This window comes from Boleophthalmus pectinirostris, unplaced genomic scaffold, assembly GCF_026225935.1.
Source record: "Boleophthalmus pectinirostris isolate CB_2022bp ecotype Guang Dong unplaced genomic scaffold, ASM2622593v1 HiC_scaffold_6, whole genome shotgun sequence".
NCBI classification, from domain to species: domain Eukaryota; kingdom Metazoa; phylum Chordata; class Actinopteri; order Gobiiformes; family Gobiidae; genus Boleophthalmus; species Boleophthalmus pectinirostris.
Genome location: NW_026571447.1, coordinates 25,660,548 through 25,683,831, shown reverse-complemented (window position 1 = coordinate 25,683,831; position 23,284 = coordinate 25,660,548). Strand labels below are relative to the sequence as shown.

The window sequence follows — 23,284 nt, the reverse complement described above, 5'->3', positions numbered from 1 at the left end:
CTCTTGAAAAACCGAGTGGGATTCCCAAAAGCACCCTTCAGGAAGTGACGTATTGTTGTTATTATTACAGGAAGAGGGGAAGGGAAAGCACTGAACTGCGTCAACAACTGTTTTATTACACATTTGGATTGTGACTGCACCTTAACATGGCATCTTGGTATGGTTGAACTTTATTTATATTAATGTCTTACTTAACACGCCAGTTTAAGACAATTTGCTGTTCTGACATATGTTTTGAGCGACACAAAGCTTAGCCTAGCCTAACTACGGTGGCTAACCTTGTCATTAGATTAAATTAGCTCTTGCACTTCGGTACTCTTTTACCTTATTAAAACAACATATGGATCACAATGTCATTATTATGTTATCTGTATAATTGTGATCTTTAATTTGACTACACAGGCACCTCTTTGGTTATATTGTATATTACTGTGTTGTAAAGAACGTGGACATTGTTAGCTGCTGGGCTAACTTAGCCACAACACTTAATCACTTTAGGCCTCGCGTCGTTGTTGGAGTTTCTAAACAATAGCATCAGCCACATAACTTTTTCTGAAGGCGAAAGCTGTATTTACAGATCACACCCAGTTCAAATAAGTCCTTACATCGTGCTGAAAATATTTTGCTATTATCCTTTTACTGTGAAGTGTGAATGTGAATTGTATTTGTTCAACATCTAAAGAAACAAACTTGAACTGAGAAAGAAATTGTTGTTCGTCTAATTTGTGACACGTCTCCTTTTGTAGCGGCTGCTGAGTGATTCATGGCCCTGTTCTCAGACAGACCTTTGATTGGAAACAACATGGACACCTCAAATTTCGCCCATGTGATCTTCCAAAATGTGGGCAAGAGTTATCTGCCCCACGCAGCACTGGAGTGCCACTATACCCTCACCCAGTTTATCAAGCCACACCCCAAGGACTGGGTTGGCATCTTCAAGGTAATTATGGCATTTAAACACTTACAAGCTTAAATGCTTTGTTCTAATATTCAGTTGTTAAATGCTAATGCAGTGTGCTGTAATGTGTATTGTACGTGGTGATTAGGACGGACAGATATCACATTGAATCACATAAGAATTGCATTGGGAATTAATACATATTCAGTCTATTATGTATAAATCTGCTGACCCTGTTTGACCTCAGAAAAGCGTGCTATTCTAGTTGGTTTAGCAGTTCATAGTTCAATGTTGTCTCAAATTATATAACTCCTTAGCGTTTGTCAAATATTCTTTTTGTTCAAAATCCCAATCCCAATAATAAACCAAATAATAAAACATGAATGGTATCGAAGTACAATGTTTGACAATAAAACAGTTTATTAGATATATCAGAATTTAGAGCCTGTGTTGAGGTTTGCCAAGGGATCTGAGATAGACATGCCATAATAGCTAAGTTTAGATGCACTACAAGACCATCATTACCTGATTTGTTGAGGTATCATATTATTAACATGACATTTTAATATGACATGTACAGTAGTAATCAGATTTTTTTTCTTTTTATTATTCACTACTGTGCATTTGATAACAAGGAAAATACACCAATATGGCAAACTGATGATGCAAAGAGAAATATTACAGACAATACAAAAAGCATAATTAAAAAATAAATATACTTTGACTTCTAAAACACTCAGATTCTCTTAAAATGTATTCATAAACCATAAACTTCAACTGTCATTTGGAATCAGATTTTGCTAGAATAAAGATAATTGGATAGAAATATAAATCATGAAGTTTTAGTGCATGTTTCCTTGATTGCGTAAAAGAAAAACCTCAAACAGTGGCATAGACTGTGCACACAGTGTGAAGGTCATATCAGGCAGCTGAAAGTGGGCCTGCTCATGTCTCGAGGTTGTTGGCACTTCGGATCCAGCACATTGTTGTGGATGAACAGCATAGCGCTCTGTTTATAGCCTAGAGGGAGGCATGAAGTGGCACCTCACAGCTTCATATTCCCTCTGTATTCAGTGTCTTAAGTGTATCATAAATTATGCAAACACTCCTAACAGCGCTGAGAGATGAATGGTTTACTGGTGCCAAGGCCTGTGTTGTAACGATGAACAAATGTAGGTAAACTAGGAGAGGTCGATAGGGCTAAAGTTAATCTAATTAATCTTTTTAAATAACGATATAGACACAGTCCATATAGTGCACTGATCTTTGCGGGGAAAGTATAATTATAACAGTTATACATTTTTTTAAATGTTTTTTGTTTTAATAGTTATAACAGACCAATAGTGTGCAGCTAAAATTATTGCTAATATGCAAATTTTTGGATGTAATACAGTGAGCACTGGGTTTACTCAAAAATGGAAATCAGAAGGTTCTACATTAGTGAGTTCTTTAGATATTTTATGGCAACATTAGGGAAAAAGTGTCTCTTGTCCCCATCTGAGAGTATGACGAAAACCTCCAATTACAGTGCATCTAAAATAAAATGAACTTTTGGCTCTTACTTTAAATGAACCTTTTTATAATTCATTTTGCTTTTTGCATCTGATTCTAATTTCAGGAGCAATGTTTTTGTAAATTCTTACATTCTTGACATAATTGTTTGCTTGAAGCAGATCAGTTACTTTCAAAACATTGTCATAGTCCTTGCTTATCCAGGTTAGAGGTGATAAAAATTAATATATCGATATTTTTTAAGTATCCTGGTTACGATAAACAAAAGATATTTTGACAGTCCGACAGAAATTTGCTGAAACGTGTCTTGTATTAGTTGTGATTCACGTATCAGACAGATGTAAAGGATTTTTAATTAACCACAAAAGAGCATAATGTTGTTGTTTGAAAGGTTACATTTTTTTTGCTTTTTTATTTTCAAGCTGCTCTTTTTTCTGTATTTTGAGATGTTTTTTTTAAAACATCGATACACCAATATTCAAATTTCACATAGCTTCAAAACAACATTCACGATAATATGGATAATTTGATATATTGCCCACCACGCTCTGTTTTGGCCAGGAAGTGCATTAGAAGAGCTTGTCGTGATCTGTCAGTTCTTAATGCCACTCCTCCGAACACATGGGTTTCCAGAGGTTTTAACTATGTGAAAGAGCTCCTCTCCTCTTCCTCTGCTCCACATCCCCTCAGCGCCTTTAACGAGTGGACTGGTGAAGGCTAGCTCTCACTAATGACACTTACTAACTAGGTGCATGTTTTAATTGCTTCCTGTGGCTAACAGCTTTGGGCTGGAACCTCATAGGGGGCAGTTGGTTGTCTCTTTATTCCCAACACTCCCAATTTAGTGTGGAAAAGTTTTACTGAACATAAAAATAATAACGTGTGGTGGATTTCTGCACTAAATTGCTTAATAGGCTTATCACAGTGAAGCATTCTGTCTGATATGTTACTACATGAAATATTACAAAAATACTGGAACCACATAATGCCAATGGCACAATAACATTAAAGCAAAATAATCCCAGTAGACACTTTTCTAACTGAACCATATCGTACATAAAATATGACATGTGAGCTACTATAAAACAGCACAATCAAACATTTACACTATTAAATGTTTATCAAGAATTCAGTCTTTTGAATTTTGGACTATCAGTGCAAATGAAATGTCTATAAGTTAAAAATTGATCTTAAAAATATATAAGGTTGGCCAAAAAATCTTCACTTATCTGGGTGATGAAGTGAATCTGTAACATATTATGATCACTACACATTTTTTAAAACATTGAGAAAGACTTCATACTGAACAAATTGTTTCTTAAGAGTGAATCCGGCTTAGCTACTTAAATATTTCCTAACCGTAAATATTAAGTCTGAAACAGTTTTAATGCAGTATTTGTTTAGTATGAATGAAGTATTTTTTTCATATTTAATTCAAGTGTAGCTGTTATAAAGTTAATATATCCATACCCGATACTTAGATAGAAACATGTTAGTTATGGTGACAGGGTTACACACGGTCTATTGTGAGAGCGATTGCTTGTGGAGCTGCTGGATTGACAGGGCGTGTTGTGGATACTTGTGTTTGCCTGTGCGCACTGAACACCAGCCAGTTCCACTTGACTTTGATTTAGTTTGACAGTTTTATGGCACCAGGCCCAAGTTATGGATGTATTTTCTGTACTCCCCCTCCATCACCCATCAGTTAACAACACATAAAATACATATAATTACATTTCGGTTTTCATTTTCAAGTTGCCTATGTATAAAATTTTCACCTATTTTGCTCTTCCTGTAAAACTTGAGTTGTAGCTCGGTTTTCTCAATGAGACATGTTGAAGAACCACATGAGCAAAAGGTCATAAATTGTATACGAAAATCCCATTGGTATTTTTGTTTGCATTTAGGAAGATGTTTAAGTTAAAAGGGATTATTGATCAATGTGTAATAAATGAGATCTGGTTATTAAATGTTTTACCTAGTAAAAAAAATAAATAAATAAATAAACAAATAAAACCAAAATAATTAAATCGATAGTAACATAATGACATACTTAAAAACAATTAAATCAATTAATAATTATAAACAATACATAATAAATAAATACATAAATAAGAGAATGTACTTGGACGTAATGTTAATTGTAATTAAACCTGAATAAGTAAGTAAAAATATAGCAGAAAATGGAAAACCAATAAACAAGCTGCACTGTTTATTATTAATTGTAGAGAGTAGTAGCCCTCTATCTATTAATCTATGTACTGTATTATATAAAAATAATTGCCTCTGTGGTCTCAGTTTAAAAAAGTAGATAAGTAAACTATAAGCAAGTAAATATAAACTACTGACTGCTTTCACTCACTTGTGCCATATGAAATAAATATTTGTCACAGATAATATTGTTAAACTAAAGCCTTGTTAATCTTTATTCTTTATTTTTTATGTATATGTGGTGAGAGTGTCTGAATCCGTGCCTCTGTCTCGCAGGTCGGCTGGAGCACCGCGAGGGACTATTACACATTCTTGTGGTCGCCTCTGCCGGAGAACTATGTGGAAGGCACCGCAGTTAACAGAACCGTGGTCTTTCAGGGTAAGATCATACCATAGTTTTATTTAACTTTGACACCTTTTAATAACCACATGTCAGAGGATCACTCGGAGGCTTGTTAAACATTTTATACTGCATCAGGGGGAAAAAATCAAATGAAAATCTTCCCCATTTTATTTTATGTTGGTGTTTATGACATTTTGAGCTGGGTTTTTATTTCCTCTCATATACTGAAAAGTGGCTCAAGAGCATAAATTAATAAATCAGGGAATGTAGGTGGAAATTACAATTTAGTTACACTCTGGTTCAAAAATCAGTTTTCTTGAGCTAATGAGTAACAATTTATGTTGTTGGTTTGCAGTTTCTGTGCTTTTTATGTGCCCTCGTGATGTGATTAATTTAAAAGGTCAGAATAATTTGTGTTGTATATTTCCTTTTATATTATAGCCTGCTTTGTTTTCTTGCAGGATATTATGTGCCCAACGACGATGGAGAGTTTTACCAGTTCTGTTACGTGACGCACAAAGGCGAGATCCGGGGGGCCAGCACACCGTTCCAGTTCCGCGCCAACAGCCCCACAGAAGAAGAGCTGCTCACCGTGGAGGATGAATGCAACTCCGACATCCTGGTCGTCACCACTAAAGCTGGATTCTTGGAGGTATACACTCAGTTATATTCAATAAATAGTATGTATTCAGCTTGTGAGATGGTAGGTTTTGTTTATGGGCAAAAACACATTCAGTCCGACGAGCCACTTGAATAGCTTGAAAAAGTAATTACTCGTTGAATTTCACACAGAATCTTCCTCTTTTACTTCTTATACTCCTCTTTACGTCTTATACTAAGATATTACTGATTTCTGTCCAAACATAAAATCAATTTGACCTAACTTTATACCTCAACACCAAAAGAATAAGTTTTATAATAAAAAAAAAAAACATAATTAAGAAAAAGACAACCCACAGTGGTCAGTGCACAAATAAGTTAATGTCAAGCATTGATTATTTTGGATAAATATAAATAATCATATCTTTATTTGCACTTAAAAAAAAAATCGTATCATAAGGTTTATGAAATGTGTATTCATATTACAACTTTTTTTCCGTACAGCAAAAGATGGAGGAGGTGCAGAGGGAGAAGGACGAGCTGGTCAAAAACATGACAGTACTGCAGAAACAGAAGGAGCAGCTGGAGGCGGAGAAAGAGGCTCTACTCAAAGAGTGTGAACACGAGAAGGAGAGCTATGCACAGCTCAAGAGAGAGAACCAGGTGAGAACAGGGATCAGCGCTCATATTAAATTATTTCATCTGTTTTTAGTGCAAAATGTACATATATGAAAACAGTCTCTCAGCCCCCCCTAGTGGCAGGATGAAGTTTACATACACACTTTATTCAAACTTTCTTCAGACTAAACCAGGATCAGGCCCAAAACGTGGTCTACAACAGGACCAAACCAAGTCTACTCAGGACTAAACCAGGATCCTAAGAGACCCATAAAATTCCGTGTTAGTAGCTCTTTTGACTATGTTATACAGAAAACAAATTACACCAATTTGTTTTTGTGGTCCATAATAAACATTTTGATAATTCAGGAGGACTTCATTTATTGTAGTTACTAGTTTATTTAAAGTGGACAATGTACATAAACAAACATTTCTGTAAATGCACCAGTATTGGCCTAAATGGCTATTTTTCATGTGGTGTCCCTGGACAAATTTTAAAGAGTCATGCTGACAACCAAGGGCAATATTAGAATAGATATACATGAATATACAATATATTTTGTAAAAAAACATTTTTTATTTTATATAATTCTGTTAACTGAAGGCAAACTAAAACAATATTGACTTAAGTGTGAATAATTTTTTTTTTTGTGTGTACAACTAAAAATAATATTTTTTGTGCATTGTCATGTTTATTTTATCCTCAAGGACATCCAAAATTCCGCACAGGCCTTGCAAGAAGAGAAAGAGGAAGTGAAGAGAAGACTTGAGGAGGCCACGTCCAGAGTTATTCAGCTGGAAGAAGATTTGATTGGAGTCACGCAAAAGGGCTTGCAAAAAGAAACTGAACTGGACAGGTAAGTTGAAATGAGAAGTCAAATTGCCCCATATATTATTGTATAGCCATTGTGATATTCATTAATGTTTAATATGTTTTAGTCTCAGAGACAGAGTGAAGAAACTTACAACAGAGAAGGATGGACTGGAATCACATCTTAAGAATGAACGGGACGAAAAGGAGCTTTACAAGGTACACTTCATTTAATTATATGCCATAATAAGTAACAATATAATATGTCTTATTTGCTTCTTTGATGTACAGTTTTTACAGTTTTGCATTAGGGCTCCATACCTGACTATGTGTTTGTGTAAAATAGATTCACCTAAAAAATCGGGAGCTGGAGAACACTAAAATGAGTGCAGAGCTGCAGATGCTGAAGTCTGTGGATGTAAACAAGGAAAACACCATTGCCCAGTTCAAAGAGGAAGTGGGACGACTTCAGGCCTGCCTCGCTGACAAAGAGAAGCAGTACAGAGAAATTCTGGCCAAAGTCCCACCGCTGGTATGAGAGAAATGCCACTTATACAACCTCCTTTTTATAGCCACTATTTTAAGGAAATTTCAGCATTAAAAAGAAATTATTTTTTGTTTTAAATTGTTAAGTTAACACCATTGGCATAGCAATTTTCATCATTCTGAAACCTATGACTTGTGAAATAGCGAAATCACAGTAAGAGCATATGGTAGAAATGCGATGGAAAATGCATGGTAACTAAGAATGTAATTATGACATGTACATATTAATCACTCAAGATAAAAAGTATACATCTTTCATTCTACTTTTCATTTTATGATAGTAATATGATTAATCCATACCCATATTTGAAGATTGTAAATTACCATAATAAATACTAGGATTTAAAATGTAGTGGAATTGTAAAATGCAAGTATAGACCATTATCTCAGTCAACCCGTTCCATACAGTTACCATTCCAGTTGGACTAGAACTGTTTTAGAAATCCGACTGTGTAATATTTAAGATAGTATATTGTTTTCTGTAGAGTGACATGAAGGCCCTGAAGGAGCAGCTGCGGCAGAAAGAAGACCAGCTTTTGGCCAATCAGCAGCAGTCCACTTTGCTGGCGGCTGAGTTGAGAGATGCCTCAAGTGCCCGGGACCGCACCATGTCTGAACTCTACCATTTAAAGGTGGAGGTGGACACCTTACGTCAGGCCAAAACAGAGGTCCAGGCCAAATGTGTCTGCTTGGAGCGCCTGGTGGAGCAGCTGAAGGCAGAGATGAAGCAGGAGGCAGTAAGGAATAATTATATAAAAACTTAAGACAGCGTTCACACTTGTTCTGATTTGGTCTTATTTCAGTCTTCCAGATTTAGTTCTTTTTGTTCCAGTTTTCATGTAGTGTGTGAAGGCTTCCCTTATTAGTTTAGTTATTTAGTTTTTATACTAAAAAGATAATTAATTAATTAACTAATAAAAAAACAATCTTGGTATAATGTCTTGCTTTATAGACTTTATGGTTCAAATTTTCATTGATTACTTTAACACTGTTTGTAGGAGCAGGGTAGGGATGTCACAATGGTCTAGTTTTTTTTCATTCACGTTGCCTAATAGATGAGCATTTCTCTTGTTTGTTACCAGATCAAACATTCTAAATGAAAAGTGACACAAACAGCCAAATTAAAAGAAATTATAAAACACATTTTTGCCCGTAAAATCCTCCATGATTATAAAGTGATGTGTATTTTCTGACTTCTAACTGAAAAACAAATGAATCTGGTCACACGTACAGCAGGCCAAAGCCGAGGAGGACACTGCAGACCCAGCTGTCGTGGCCGAGCTCCAGAGAGAGGTGGAGGACCTGAAGCTGCGACTGCACATGGCCGCTGAGCACTACAAGGAGAAGTACAAGGAATGCCAACGACTGCAGAAACAAGTGCTCCGGCTTTCAGACCAGCAAGGAGTATGTACCTAAAATTTACTGGTGATACCTTACAACAGGGCTTATCATCACCACAGAAAGAAAATAACGATACATATTAAATAACAATAATATTGAAGACCACTTGTGCAACAGGCGCATTTACTCAAAATTTCAGAATGATAATCCCTGTAAACCGCTTACATCTGTGTTAGTATAGTAATTATAAGGCAGCAGCTATAACTTCACTTCACACATCTATTAGCAGCAGCATTATAGTCTGTAGTTATAGTTCTGTCTCCTACAGTACATCTAATCCTCTCTTTGGAATCTGTAGGAGCTGAAGAAAAGCTCAGCACAAGAGGCAACAACGATTCCAACGACTGTGAGCCCAGACACATCTGTCCCAGGTACCTGAATCTTGATACTCTTTATCTTATTCTTTACTGTTTCTCTTTTACTTATGGCTATTTATTTGCATTTTTTTTTTTTTGCGTTACAGGCAGTCCTGGTTCAGCAGATCCTATGCTGGAGGCCATCATCCAAGAAAAACTGAAGGGGATAAGCAGAGAGGCGTCTGATCGGAATGACAAGTACAGGAAGTGCAAGCAGATGTTGATGGTAAACATATTTTATGACAGTGCTACTCTGATTTATCCGCTGTCATCTTTCTGTACATACTTGCAGAAAACTGTACTAGATTCTTCTTTGATGAAGTTAAATTATACAAATTTCCAAAAGACAATTTACTTTTCTAGAAGAAAACAGATATTGTACGTGCCTCTAAATAATGCCTATTCCTTCTGAAGGTTTTGCAAAATTGTATGTTCAAAATAATTTCTTAATTTGTTATTTGTTTTCTGGTTTTGCAGGAGGAAAAAGAGCGGAGCTGTATGTACGCCGACGAACTTACAAAGATGGAAGTGAAATTTAAGGAACAAGTGAAGATTAATGAAAACCTGAAACTTCAGTTGGCGGCAGAGGAGGACCGCTACAAGGTGAATATTTGAGATTGCCAGATGCCAGGAAAGCTCTTGTTTAAGTCTAAAGCGCAACAAACCTTCAGACTGTCTTAGCTCTCAGATACAGCATTTGATGGTCTTTGCTTTGGAGCACAGTCACTCTGTTGTTTATAGGCAGGAGTATCTGGGGATGACATTTTACTGCTGTTTATGTCAGAGTCCGGACAGAAGTATGGTTTGGCTCTGGGGTATTGTCTCTAGTTGCTTTGTTAATGCTACACTTGGCTCAGATCAGGCGGATATTTGCTTTGTGTCTGGTAGAAATTAAAACAGGTTATTTTGCTTTGATCATTTACTCAAAATTAAGCTTTTTATGTTTGCAAGCATTTTAGGGCTGCAAGATTTATCTCAAACTAATTTAAATTACAATTTGAATCGTTGCAAAGGCTCCAGTTATTAAAGTAACATAATTTTCTCTGTAAACAATTGCATCTCTTGTCTAATTATGTATAAAACCCACTAACTGTTGTTTAGACCCTTAAAACATGTCCTGGCATGTATTTCAGTCTTCTCTTCTCTTTGAACAGAATCTTGCTATTAAAACATAAATTGCACTTTGTTTGTCAAAAATATCCCAAATTGGGTATTTTCTTTTTTTTTTATTTAGGGGATTTTCTTCATTCTTATTTATTATTTCTTCTGTTTTCCCAGAGCCAGGTTGCTGAAAAGGGCCGTGAGCTGAAGGAACTGAAAGATGCACTAGCGCTTGTTATGAGAGCAAAGGAAAAACCAGAGGGGGTTTGTGACAGCTTTCATTTTCTGGTTTTATAGACTTCATTCACACAAAAACTGCAATTCAGAGCCATTTTGCAACTACCACTCAGGCTTTTTAATGTGCCTTTAATTGAAGAAGCAAAGTAAATGAGTTCTGTTTTTCCATTACATTACTTTGAACCACACTAAGGTTTTTTGGGACCTAAACTGTTGCTTGGAGGTAATACTGGTACAGCTAAGAGGAGCAGAATGACCCAATTTGAGGTTCAGACTGCAAATTAAATTGGCGTCTGCAGTTCACATCACTTAAACACAACACTTCATTCTCTTTGAAAATGAGCCGTTTTGGTGTTAATTAAACTGCGTGTGTAAAAGCAGCGTCAGGACTTCAGGGCTGTTGTGTGGCTTAAAGTAGTATTTGTGTACTTCCTATTTCCTATAACTTATGTTTATATAAAGCATAGGGCTACGTGATTATGGAAAAAATTATCTGGTTCATTATGAAATCTTGAAACAGTGATTTATGTTTTATAAATGCTTTCTTGTCTTTGTCATTGGAATACGCTTCAGCAGTATGGTGCAACATAAAAACAATTGATAATATTAAAATATAAACTATGATAAAATAGAAGACATGCATGTTCAAGTGTATATTAGACTTTTTGTGGGGATACTCATTGCTGAAATCAGTATTTAACATATTTTGATACACAATTTTTGTAATTCATTGGAGCAATAACAGTCTCTGCATCAAAGATGTTATATTGAAAGAATTGCATGTTAAGTTGTATGTTAATGTTTTATTTTTCAGGATAAAAGCAGCAGCTCCAAAAAGGCGGATCAGACAGCTGGTGAGAAATCCAATGTGGAAAACTTGCAGTCCGGAGTGCCTTTATTCCTGCAGTACCCAGTCCCTTATGCCCAAGATGCCCCCACGCCTCTGCTGGTGTCACAGAGCCCCAGCAAGCTGCACTTTGGCAACCCCTACTCTATCTCAGACCCGAAAGGCACGTGTCTTTTATATATTTTTTCTTTTGTGAATAACTGTTTAAGAGCTGCAAGCTTACTCGCAATCTAATTGAAATCACCATTTGAGAGATAATTAAGGACAGAGAACAAAGGTTGCAATTATCCTGGTCTTCCCTCGTGTGTTAAGATTCCTGTTTAAATGTGCAGTAAAACAATTGTAGATTTTTGATTGATTAAAGGTGCACTATTCAACTTATCTGGTTGAAGCTCCACTAATTTGTTGTCTCCATTAGTGTTTTTCCTTTGAGTGAAAAAAATCTGCAAGTAGAGCATTACATTTATTTAGCATTTATTCCACTTCATGTGTTTTTATTGCTCATAAATTCCTTTGAAAAACATGCATTCTTAGCTGAGAGCGGGGTCACCTCTCCACAGATCTGTCCTGTAACATGATTGTCTTTAATGTCATACTGTGGAATATTGTAGGCAAAAGAATAGCATCTACATGGATACAAGGTGCTGGAGCCATGAGAAAAGTTACATCGTGCATCTTTAACTTAAATTATGAATCTGTCAAGGGAAAAAAATGCAGATACTTTTCCAGCCCAACTTTGCATGACATCTTCCCATATTATTGTTCTACTCTAGATGAGGCAGATGAGGAGTTCTCCGATGACCAGCTTCTTAGACTGCCCCCTGTGGGACCACCCTCTTGGGACAGCAATGTGGTGTGTATTCAGCCAACCCGCAACCCCAGCCGCCCAGAGGGACCTGACGACTCAGCAGAAAAGCAGAACAACAACAACAATGTACGCCCAAAAACCTTTATAAAATGTTAACACACCCTTCTTTGTCTATAAATGCTGGCATTAATCAAAATGGCTCTTATTTTTAGGGTAACACCAATGAATCGCCCGCAGCAGCTGAAACACCCAGCCCATTTACAAACGATGGACAAACTGCCTTCTGCTTTGATTCCAGGTAACACCCCACGCTCTCATAAATGCCATCTCAGTTTGCTGCAACCCTCGGTGACTAAACCTGTGCATTGTAACATGTGTTAAGTGTTTGTTCTGGTGCACAGCTCTGCACTGGGACCACCGACCACCCACTCGGAATAAGACAGATGCTTTTTATTATACTAGTTACACATGTGGAGGGACCTTTCATCTGTAGAACTGTGGAATATCACTACTACTGTCACTCTAATCCTCACCAGAGTGATTGTCTGAATAAATCAGACTTAAACTTTATTGATCCACAAAGGAAATGAGTAAATGTGTTTTGGGTTAGGAGCAGCAGGATTAGCTGTAAATGACTTGAAACTGATACAGACAATCAGATCATTGACGTAAATTACATAAACTCGATACTGATTAAAATTTTATTAACTGCGCAGCCCTCGTTTGCTTACATTTCACTTAATACTTCTTCTATGTAATAATATGTTAATAATTATGTATCTTTGTAGCATGGACATGAAACGCTGTCCATTGTGCGAGGTCATCTTCCCGCCCAACTACGACCAGAGCAAGTTTGAGGAGCACGTTGAAAGCCACTGGAAAATCTGCCCCATGTGCAGCGAGCAGTTCCCGCTGGACTGTGATCAGAAGGTGTTTGAAAACCACGTGCTCACTCACTTTGATAGCCATCCGCTTAACTTTGATTAGAAAAACTAAATCTGTAAGTTCAGCCGGTAACCATAAATAAATCATTCGACAATATTTTCTGCATGTAAAGGTGTCAGGATCGGCTGTTAAGAAAAATGTAACTTTTACTTGGGTAATAAAGCTAGTGTGTATAGGCAAGGCAACTTAAGACATTTGGAAATCAGAAAGTTTTAACTGTTTTAAGGGGGTGAAAGACTGTTGTATGTACAGTATATAAAACTAACTTGATTGACTCAGTGATCACAATTACAACATGGAGAACATATCAGGGAAAGAGATATGTGTTTACCAAACATTTAAATCATCCAATCAAACGCTTCTCTTGTAAACATCATTGTAATTTGTTCATCCCTCTGAAAAAACAGCCTTGGTGCAGAGTATGCAGTCAGGGAGACATCATAAGGTGATCATTTTAACTAATACGCCTACACTAATATACAGTTTATCATTAGATCATCTATTTTAGAGAAGATTTAAGCCAATGATATTGTGAAAGCCTCGATTGTATGTGTTCAGTATGTTAGGTTTTCTTGTTTTGATTTGATGTAAGTGGATTTTTGTGTCCAAATCTTTAACTTTCTGAACATCTGCGTACCAGTGCATGCAACAACGCTTCAGTTATTTCTTCCCTCGTTCATTTTATCACCTTAACTTATTTAATTTCTTTGCTAAGTGAGTTCATGTATCTAATATAATCTACAATAAAGTCTTTGAATCTGTTGAAATAGTTTTCAGGCTTCGTTTTGTGTCAGAAAAAAAACATGTATTTCAATGTAACAAACATTTACATAAAGCAGCTTTTGTTGAAATACAGAATGTGTTTAAAACATTCACAATGACAGCATTTCAGAAATCTTTGCTTCTTACTGCACTGAACTTTAAACATCACATTCATTATAAAACAATTTAACTTTATACTGGCAGCACAATACTGTCACAGGATACAACACTTACAATTATCATGCATTTTACTCACTGTAATTCTCACTCTGGTGGCATCATTTATAACAAGATAGAACAGTAAAAAAGATGAGGCTTCTAATGATTTCATATGGCACAAAGAAGGCATGTTTCCCACACTTCTATTGCATAAATGTGAGAATGTGTCGCAGTAACATAAGTATACTAGCCTAGCTAGCCAAAATATAGAAAATATTTGTATCAAAAACAATGGCACACATGAGAAACTGGAGTCACAAGACTCCAGAACAACGCTATAAAAGGTTTGGGGAACAACCTTGTAAGTAAAGGCAACTGTATACAAGAGTCTGGTACATGCAACAGTACTGAGAGGTTGTTTTGTTTCACTAAACATTTAGAACCCTGCACAGTGACACACTGGCAAAAGGTAAATATTTGTTTAAAAAGTGCTTGAATGCATTATTGTAAAAATACTGAGGGACAGGAACAATGACCATATGAAATTGGTCTCATGAAATAATTCGACTAATACTTGTGCAATCCCTCTGTAAGTCAACAGAGATCCAAGAAAGATTCCAGATGTCATAAAGAGTTTTCTCTCTCATCCAAGACATTAATTTTTGGAACTTTTTTGTTGCTATCCTAGAACTAGATAATCTGGTAGTAATGTGGTGCTGAAATGCTTACAGTTCTCACCTGAGTTTACGTTTGTTTATGTCATTTTTACAGAAGAAACATAAAATTATATTATAAAATGAAAAGGATTTGTGAGTTGAACACTTGTCTTTCAGGTATAGTCTTCTCACTCATACTTAATTTTGACACTACAATAAATGAATAGATACATGTGCAAAATACAAAAGCTGTGAACAATCCGAAATGTTCATAAAAAATAAAATGTAGAACATGTTGATGTCATGCAATCAAAAATAGTGTCATAATACGTAAAAATGAGACATAATAAACTTTAAAAGAGTAACAAAGAGCTGGTGCTGATTGGTCTGAGTAGAAAGTGCTGGTAGTTGATTACTGGGTCATTTTTCGGATGAGGTCCGTGGACACAGGGGGGTGGAAGTTGATGGTGTGATGACGAAGGCCCTGAGGAGTCTTGTAGCTCTTTCCACATCGACACTTGAAGGGTTTTCGTACTCGGATCTGGGTCCGGTGACCGTTCTTTGCATGATACTTGATCCCGTTAACATTCTGCAAGAAAGTGACATTTTTTAATTGATAATGCAAAATTTCATGAGAACTAAAGCAACCCTATATCTACAGGAAAAAAATGTATAAATGATGTTTGCAAAAACTGACAACTGCACTACTTTAAAAAAATCTGTCAGATAAAAGAAATCCTGCTTGACTTTTACGCCTTGCAAGTTCCACCATACAGCATTAAACTTGTCTATCTCCATAGAGACAAGGAAATAACACCACCAGGTCGATAAACAGGTCAGATCTGTGGAGATTTGGCGACACCCCCTCATAGCAACAATGCACGTTTTTCAAGATATTGTTTAAACAATCAACACTACATTTATTGCCACACTGTGGATATCAAAGCAATAACATCTCCACAGAGACGGTCAAGTAATAAACACCCCACCATAAAAGTTACATATTGCACCTTTAAGTCATTCCTTGATTCCTTCTATAAATTACTGAAGATTTGTCAAATGTTTCAATTAACTAAAAAAAATCATATTACATCTTTTATATACTTTCCTCTGCCTAAACAAGGGCCTTTTGCCACTTCCTTACACTTAGACTAAGTTATCGGCCGTAACTCTGTCATTCACGTCAGCAATGCAATTTTCTCTGGCTGCACATAATTTATCCCGACCGCAGAAGCCAGATGTGAAAGATGTGGACGGAAAATCCAGTAAAACACGGCTTTACTCAACTGGACTGAGTGTGTGGATGTATTTATGTTCACACATGTAATACACAAGAACAATAGTCTCTGTTGACTATTACATACATCTCCAGTTGTGCAAATAGGCAAATAATTCATATCACGAGTTTTTTAGAGCCTAAGATTTATATTTCCATTTGATTACGATTCTTTTACACTTTGTAACATTAGCTTGTTCTTTTTATAAAAGTGACAGTGTTGTGATTGGTGGAATCTGGCTGTCACTCACTCAGAGCATCCAACTGAGAAGGTGGAGGGCAAAAGTAAGTTAAGGTTAAGATACACTTTATTAGAAATCTTTGAATGTGTTTTAGAACATATATAGCATATTGCACTATTTAACTGATGGGCAATGGATGAAATGATCTCTCCAATCTGACTGATTGAACTGTAGATCATATTGCCCACCGTACCCAGTCTTCAGTCTTGGGCCTACCTTGTATCTCTTCTTACAGCCCGGGACAGGACAGGCGAAAGGCTTTTCGTCGCCTCCATTCATGCACATCGAGCTGAGGATGGACTCGGAGCTGATGGCGCTCTCTGTGGTCCACGACTCGTCACTGTCCGACTCCTCAAACTCCACCTCCTCCTCGTCACATTCACTACCTGCGAATTCAGACAAATGACAATTTCAATCATTTTATGAGTCAATACTATACACGGGACAGGGCTAAAAATGTTACGTTGGTAATCTGAAACTGTAGCGATGGAAATTGTTTTAGGTTAGGGTTGCAGGATTAATCATAATCAATTCATATTTTTATTGAAAATTCTTCTAGACATGTTTAATATGCAAACTTTGAACAGAATCCTATTATTAAAATGACTTGCTATTCAAATCCCATTGTTTGAATTACTGTGCTTCTACAGCTAATGGAGGTAAAAATAAATACAAATACTTCAATGCGTTACACTTGACGACATATTGCTCTATCAAATATTTTAAAATAAAAATTATAAAAGGTATGATTTAGTTTTTATTTGGATTCCACTTCTCACAACCTAAATATCTCCTAAATGTGCGACTTATTTTACACTATTAACTGCTCCTTTTAATACTATAAAAATATTAATACTTTGTACTTTGCTTATTTTGAATTTATTCAATTACAGATGTCTTATTGCAGTGGGCTCGCCTATCCAAAGATTTGACCTGGAAGTTGGTCTGGTGTGAACTGCTTGTCTCCTTGGAGATTTTGAAATATAACGCAATCCTGTGTAATTTTTCCAACTAAGTAGTATAATTTCCATGGAGACGAGCAGGTGCCAAGACCGTCCATCAGAGAAGTTACATAGTGCCCGTTTATGTAAAGAAGTAAATATGGCACCTGTGGGGGTGCTGCTGCGGAAGGATGATGAGGGGGTGATGGGTGGAGTGACGGGGGGAGTGAGGCTTCCATTAGAGTGTCGTGGAGGAGTGGTCCGGCTCAGAGACGACTTCGGCTGCACCTTCTTCTTCAAGGCCTCATGTTCTCGCCGCGCAGCATCTGTCATGAATCTGAGACGGAGGGAAACACGTCCTGGTTTATCTCTTGTAAAACATCCAACAGTAACTTGCAAAGATGTGACATGAAAGCTACTGTCGAACATGGAAAGAAAGAGTTTAGTGGCTTGTTGCAGACACCCTTATGCCTGGTTTACAGTGGATAGTAAAGTAAATGTGTATCATAAAATAAAAACAAAGTGGAATTAACAAATTACAGAAGAGCCACATCAAGACAGTGTTGGTGAAGGCAGGGAGACAGTAGAGCTTCTTGTACACAGACTTGTTGCTTACAACATCTAAAGCCACCATTCAAGAACCATATCAAAGCAATGGGACGAACCATAGGCAATAAAAGAAACCAACTTAAAACATGGCGTCAAGGCAGACTCTCAGTGAAGTGCAGAAAACATGCAAGCGCCACACAATTATCTGTCAAAAACAAAAACATTAACTGTAAATATATAGAGAGATGCTGTGAAACAACAAGAACCCACTACCTGTCCTACCACTGGTTGTACTATGACTGGTAAAAAAAAAAGTGTTGTAGATAACTGGTGAATAAAACAATTCCAAAGGAATCTTGTAACTCCACTAAGGAAAACTGTTTAGTTTTGTTCACCCACCTGTTGATGTAACTAAGAGCGACATATGTGGGCTGTGTCTGTTCCTGCTTCTCTAGAAGACGAGGGTCTGTATCTAAACAGAAAATAAAACAGAAAAAAGATACATATTTAATAATGAATACAAGCACAGGTGATACAACTTTGAAAACTGAAATATAAATAAATAAGTACATATTTTAGATAATAGTTGCACTTATAACAAACTAAACTTGGCAAAAGAATAAGTTAGGGTAGGGATATTTTCTTACATTATCAGAATAACTGGACTGAATATTTTTGCAGTCTGTCAGAAACATGCCAAATTGTGCACATAAATGCAAAATTTGAGGTTCAACACATATAATAATAATACGTTTTTTTTTTAATCATCACAAATGTTCAGAAATTTTATATTTTACATCCTTGTTTATAAGGCTGCACTGTTTTTTTTGTTTTGTTTTGTTTTTTTGGTAGTTTGTTTATTATAGACCATTCTGCATCAAATGCTGTAATTCCATAATTATCCTATAAACAATATATCACCCAGGTCTAGTGTAACATTTAGTAAAATAATGACTGTAGAATACTAATGAAGTGCATTTACTGACACAGGAAGTCCAACTATGTCTGTAAATAATCAGACACATACCAGAAATGTTATGCTTACAGTGCTGCTGCTGTATAGATACCATATAATTTCCATAGGGGTAATTGTTAATGAAGCGACGCACATGTGACCACATTAGACACACACTGTGCTCTCATGCTGTGCTGCAGACGCATATCTACCCCACTGGTGCTAAATATGCAACAATAGCCAAGATCCAAGGCCCTGAGGAGGACTGGGCCTGCTTCAAACACGGCTCTGGCCCTGTTCATGTGGGAGGAAGCACAGAGAGCCCATAAAAGCACAGACTACCAGCTGAGTCTAACTGTCTGCCCCTGCACCGCTGTGAAACCACGACCCCCATGTTTCCATCCACCATTTTGATTCATTATTAAAGCACAGTAGTTACACTTGGAGCCATTAGACACTCAGTGTTAGAAGAGATCCTGCCCCACATTAATCTGCATGCTGGCTGTTCTCAGGGTGTTCTGTAAGCTATTAAAACAAGGCTAATTTTGTGGATAATTGTGAACCTTTCAGTGTAATGCTGACATAAAATCCATCCAGTTTATAGAGGTGGCAATATAACAAAATATCAAAATTGTTGTTTTTAAGATGTGTAAATTGGATATCTGTATAATAAGAATAATAATATATCCTAAAAGTCAAAAGAAATTATAAAAAGTAAAAGAACTTGCATAATGTTTCAAATAGACCTGTCACGATAATTATTATATCAACTTATCGACCAACATGTTAGAAGGAATTATAATTTTTCCATACATTATTTTCCCCGTTTTACGAGATTTGAGCTTTAGAGTTGAATAATTAACTTAAATGATTAATTACAAATACAAACTAACTATTAAAGTGTTTCGTTATGCTATTTATTAATTTCATATTGTATCGTATTGTATATTTAGAATTTTTGGAGGGATAATTCTACTTTAAGGTTATTGTGTCAGTGGCATAAATGAGTTTTAATATTACCGTTTATCATCTATATTTTCTTAAATTATATATCACACTTCAAAATGTATTATCTTTACAGGCCTAGTTTCAAACAAAGTTATGAAGAGTTTTGTCTCTTTTGTGGTAAATTTTATATTCACTTGTGCAAACCTCAACTAGGATAAGTTTTCAATGGATTGCCAAAGTATCGTTGTTGTGATGATAACCTCTCCCCAAACAAATAAAGACAGTATCGCTCACCCCTACCAGCTTGCAAATTTTGCACAGAAAATGGTTGAACAGATGCCATGTCCAGATTATTTTAGCACAGCCCCAGTGCTTTTAGCCACAGTGTGAAAAGAGCTGAGTAGTGTTTTATGGCTCTGCAGGTAGGCCTCAGGCACACCTCAAACTGTGCTGCTTTCAACTCACATGGTTTCTTTCAAAGCCTCAATCCTACGCAAGTGTTTCATTAACAGTAGATTTATCCTCCCGAAACAGACGACAACACCCTCCTCTAGTCCGCAGCCAAAATGACCAAAACATGGCAGAAAAAAAACATGATGACCATTCCTATAGGATCTAAAAACCAGAGGTGCTAAGAGTCTTGTCTGAGCAGTGTGCGCTGGTATGTGTTTGTATGAAGAAATAGCTCCAGGTCTCTGTAATGAGGCAGCAGTGGGGGAGTGGTGGTCTGTTCATGGAGCATTCAAACAGCAGTGGATCAATCTGCTCAAACACACTGTAAATCACACACACTTCAGGTGGGACTGGGACACAGGACCAGGGGGAGGGGCAAGCTGGAGGGGGGTCCAGTCTCTAATCAGTCTACACAGGTGGTCCCTCCGTGGTGGTCATATGCAGCAAACAGGAAGTAAGTAAGACATAACTTTGCACCACAAGTTGGACAAATCTGAGGAAAATAATTTGAACAATAAATCCTTATGTCCTTCTTTAGTCATAATAATAATATCTATGCTACACTTTACATTCATGAGTCTCAGTTTAAAGTGCATACAAAACATCACCAAGTTAAAATATCAGCTATATAGAAATAAAATGTTGTATTCTATAAATCATATCTATATTATCCAGCTACTATAAAGTCATAAAATCCCAGAGGGTGCATATTTCTTAATTGCTTGACCCGCTGTTGGGTCAGCGCTGTAGGTGAAGAAGGTGATGCAATAACATGTTATGGTTAGGGCCCCAGAGACGACCTGCAGCAGAACAGCACAAGGCTTCCTCTGCAGAGGGGAAGTCACGCCTGTGTCTGCCTCACAGCAGAGCCTATGTGCAGCTCAGTGCCCTGAGCACACAGCATTATGCTGACATGTTTATGGACGCTGGGAGCAGCAGGGGCCATTACCAGGAGTGGTGGCACAGCTAATTCATAATGATCTGACCTCTGAGGAGGAAATGAAATGGACTCAAGCTCCGTCTGTGAGCTGCCTTCAGGTTACTCAAACAACACAGTCATCGATTATAACAATGTTGGTTAAAGAACCAAATAAAATGGTTAAATACACTTTGGTAAATGTATAATGACAGAGAGACACTTCATTTGTGTTCATATCATAAACACATCCCCCCTGGTTTGAGCCCAGTTCAGTTCAAATGTTTGTCCTAGTTTAGTCCAAGAGTAGTTCCCAGTTAAGTCCCAGTTTAGTCCCTACTCTTGAGTAAATGCAGTATTTCCTGTAAATAAATTGATGGCAACATTGTACCAGAGCATTCATCTTTGTATCAGTGCCATTACCCAGTGTCGCCCGGTGTCTGGGATGGTGAAATGTAATTAGGTCCACCAGGTGCACAGATCAGGGAAGTAGTAACTGCTTCTTAAATTTATTACTTCCGCAGATTTGGGGGGTTACTTTCTAAATTAGTCTCCTCTGAGAACAGGCCACAAGAAGCCTCGTTGTTTTAAAACAGGACACTTTCTTGAGGCCCAGTCCCAGCAGCGGTCAGCGCGCTATGAGATCTGAAAAACACAGCTCTGCAGTTTTCTGTTGGTTCTGCTACATGCATCTAACTAAATACATCTTTAGATTAGTTCTTCCAGAATAGCTGATAATTAAAACGTTATAACAGTTAGTTACTATAATTAAATATTACATAGTAATAAAGTATGACATAATAGGACATGTGAGGTGACGGTTCAGGTTATACAGATGTCTTCTATCCAGTTCAATTTAAAGAAACTAACACCCTAAAATTTTATTGAATGAAAAGTGCACTGCCACTGTAATGGGTTATGCATTATAGCCAAACAGATCAAATCCCTTGCACAGCAGTGCCACCTGTTGATCACTGAGTTAATGTGCAGGCAAACTCCCACACAATGGTTCTCACTTGAAATCCTGGTGTCTAATTATTATGGAGGTGGGGCATTAATCAGAAGATATTGTGAAGAAAGACAGAACATGCTGTATATATGTTTCACCAGTAATCCCAGTGGGGCAAATTAGTGTAGAATATCTGAGAAGAGAGAAAGTGTGTCAACTCACTCGATACAGGCCGACCAGACCATTTAGGAAAAGAATCAGAAAAGCAGCAGCTACAAAATTAACACGGAGGAGCTTATCATCACTTCTGACTAAAGCTACCATAATTGATTAAAATAAACCAATGCGTTACCCAAAATATGTTTACAATTGTATTTCCAATAAATACAGCAACCCAAACTGGATTGTACAGACAAAGTAGCCTAAGTAAATCTATCCATTGCCCTATGTCACAATTAGAGAGATTAATGAGATATTATACACTTATTATCACAGTACTAGTTGTGCAAACTGCACGAACTCCATAAACATGCATTTTAAATAATTATAAAATAAAAATGTTTTTCATTTCTGGAAATAATAGTGTGCAGCTGCTCCACATGTTTCACTGGAGGGGGGCTTATGTGCGCGCGCGAGGGTCGTGCATACAGGCACGCGCAGCCGGAGCGCTCGCGCGCTATGCTCAGGTTCCAGTGAAAAGCACGAGAGCTTTTCAGGTGTTTACCAACACGCTGCTGCTAATGAATGTACCGTAGTGTAAAGTGAGGAATACAGGTCTGTGCGCCTTCTGTGCGACTGTAATGACTGTAATCTGCACCACACCTAGCAACAGGGTTGTCAGGACGCAGGAAGTAAGTTGTTAGCTAAAATTAGCCACACAGAGCTAGCTATGGAGCACAGGCACACGGGCTGGAGGCACTGAGGGATCTTACCGATGTGGTTGTCCTCGATGTGCACGATGAGCTCGGCCAAAGAGTCGAAGTTTAGCCCGCAGGCCCCGAACCTGCAGCTGTTGGAAAAGAATGAAGCGGCGGCGATGCCTGTCATTGTGAAGGCTGCATTAAAGACAAGAGAGCGGCGGCGGGGACACGGGACAGCGGTGCGAACAGCTGGAGCCACGGGGCAGGGGCGGTGCTGTGCGCCGCGGCCGAGCCCCGTCAAAGCGAGAGAAGCGCACAGGCAGACCGGAAGTGCGCATCATTTCATTTGCACATTTGTTCTTGTGCACTCTGTCACTGATAAAG

At 37.4% G+C, this 23,284-nt stretch overlaps 2 protein-coding genes across 3 annotated transcripts; one reads left to right on the top strand and one right to left on the bottom strand.

Moving 5' to 3' along the window:
• Positions 1-46: 46 nt before the first annotated feature.
• Positions 47-14,001, top strand: tax1bp1b (Tax1 (human T-cell leukemia virus type I) binding protein 1b). Of its 2 annotated transcripts, XM_055163649.1 has the most exons (18): positions 47-157; positions 747-940; positions 4,898-5,000; positions 5,426-5,616; positions 6,069-6,227; positions 6,891-7,039; positions 7,122-7,212; positions 7,340-7,525; positions 8,025-8,276; positions 8,773-8,943; positions 9,239-9,311; positions 9,404-9,522; positions 9,774-9,899; positions 10,575-10,661; positions 11,449-11,644; positions 12,255-12,415; positions 12,502-12,587; positions 13,078-14,001. In XM_055163649.1, exons 2-18 carry the CDS (start codon positions 764-766, stop codon positions 13,274-13,276), a joined length of 2,526 nt encoding a protein of 841 aa, XP_055019624.1. In that variant the 5' UTR covers positions 47-157; positions 747-763; the 3' UTR covers positions 13,277-14,001. The 2 variants fall into 2 exon arrangements, with proteins under 2 accessions (XP_055019624.1, XP_055019625.1); XM_055163650.1 differs by lacking the exon at positions 10,575-10,661.
• Positions 14,002-14,218: 217 nt separating this feature from the next.
• On the bottom strand, positions 14,219-23,154 carry jazf1b (JAZF zinc finger 1b). The gene is made up of 5 exons (XM_020937625.2): positions 22,973-23,154; positions 18,219-18,291; positions 17,438-17,607; positions 16,546-16,715; positions 14,219-15,400 (listed from the first exon to the last, which is right to left on the bottom strand). Exons 1-5 carry the CDS (start codon positions 23,085-23,087, stop codon positions 15,224-15,226), a joined length of 705 nt encoding a protein of 234 aa, XP_020793284.1. The 5' UTR covers positions 23,088-23,154; the 3' UTR covers positions 14,219-15,223.
• Positions 23,155-23,284: the final 130 nt, after the last annotated feature.

Bases quoted from the DNA above. Each gene is read 5' to 3' on its own strand.
- tax1bp1b (XM_055163649.1), top strand. From the start codon at position 764: ATGGCCCTGTTCTCAGACAGACCTTTGATTGGAAACAACATGGACACC. The intron at 5,617-6,068 runs GTATACACTCAG...TTTTCCGTACAG, and splicing joins CTAAAGCTGGATTCTTGGAG to CAAAAGATGGAGGAGGTGCA. The intron at 7,213-7,339 runs GTACACTTCATT...TGTGTAAAATAG, and splicing joins ACGAAAAGGAGCTTTACAAG to ATTCACCTAAAAAATCGGGA.
- jazf1b (XM_020937625.2), bottom strand. From the start codon at position 23,087: ATGACAGGCATCGCCGCCGCTTCATTCTTTTCCAACAGCTGCAGGTTC. The intron at 17,608-18,218 runs GTGGGTGAACAA...CCTCCGTCTCAG, and splicing joins GCTCTTAGTTACATCAACAG to ATTCATGACAGATGCTGCGC. The intron at 16,716-17,437 runs GTGCCATATTTA...CTGAATTCGCAG, and splicing joins CCGCAGCAGCACCCCCACAG to GTAGTGAATGTGACGAGGAG.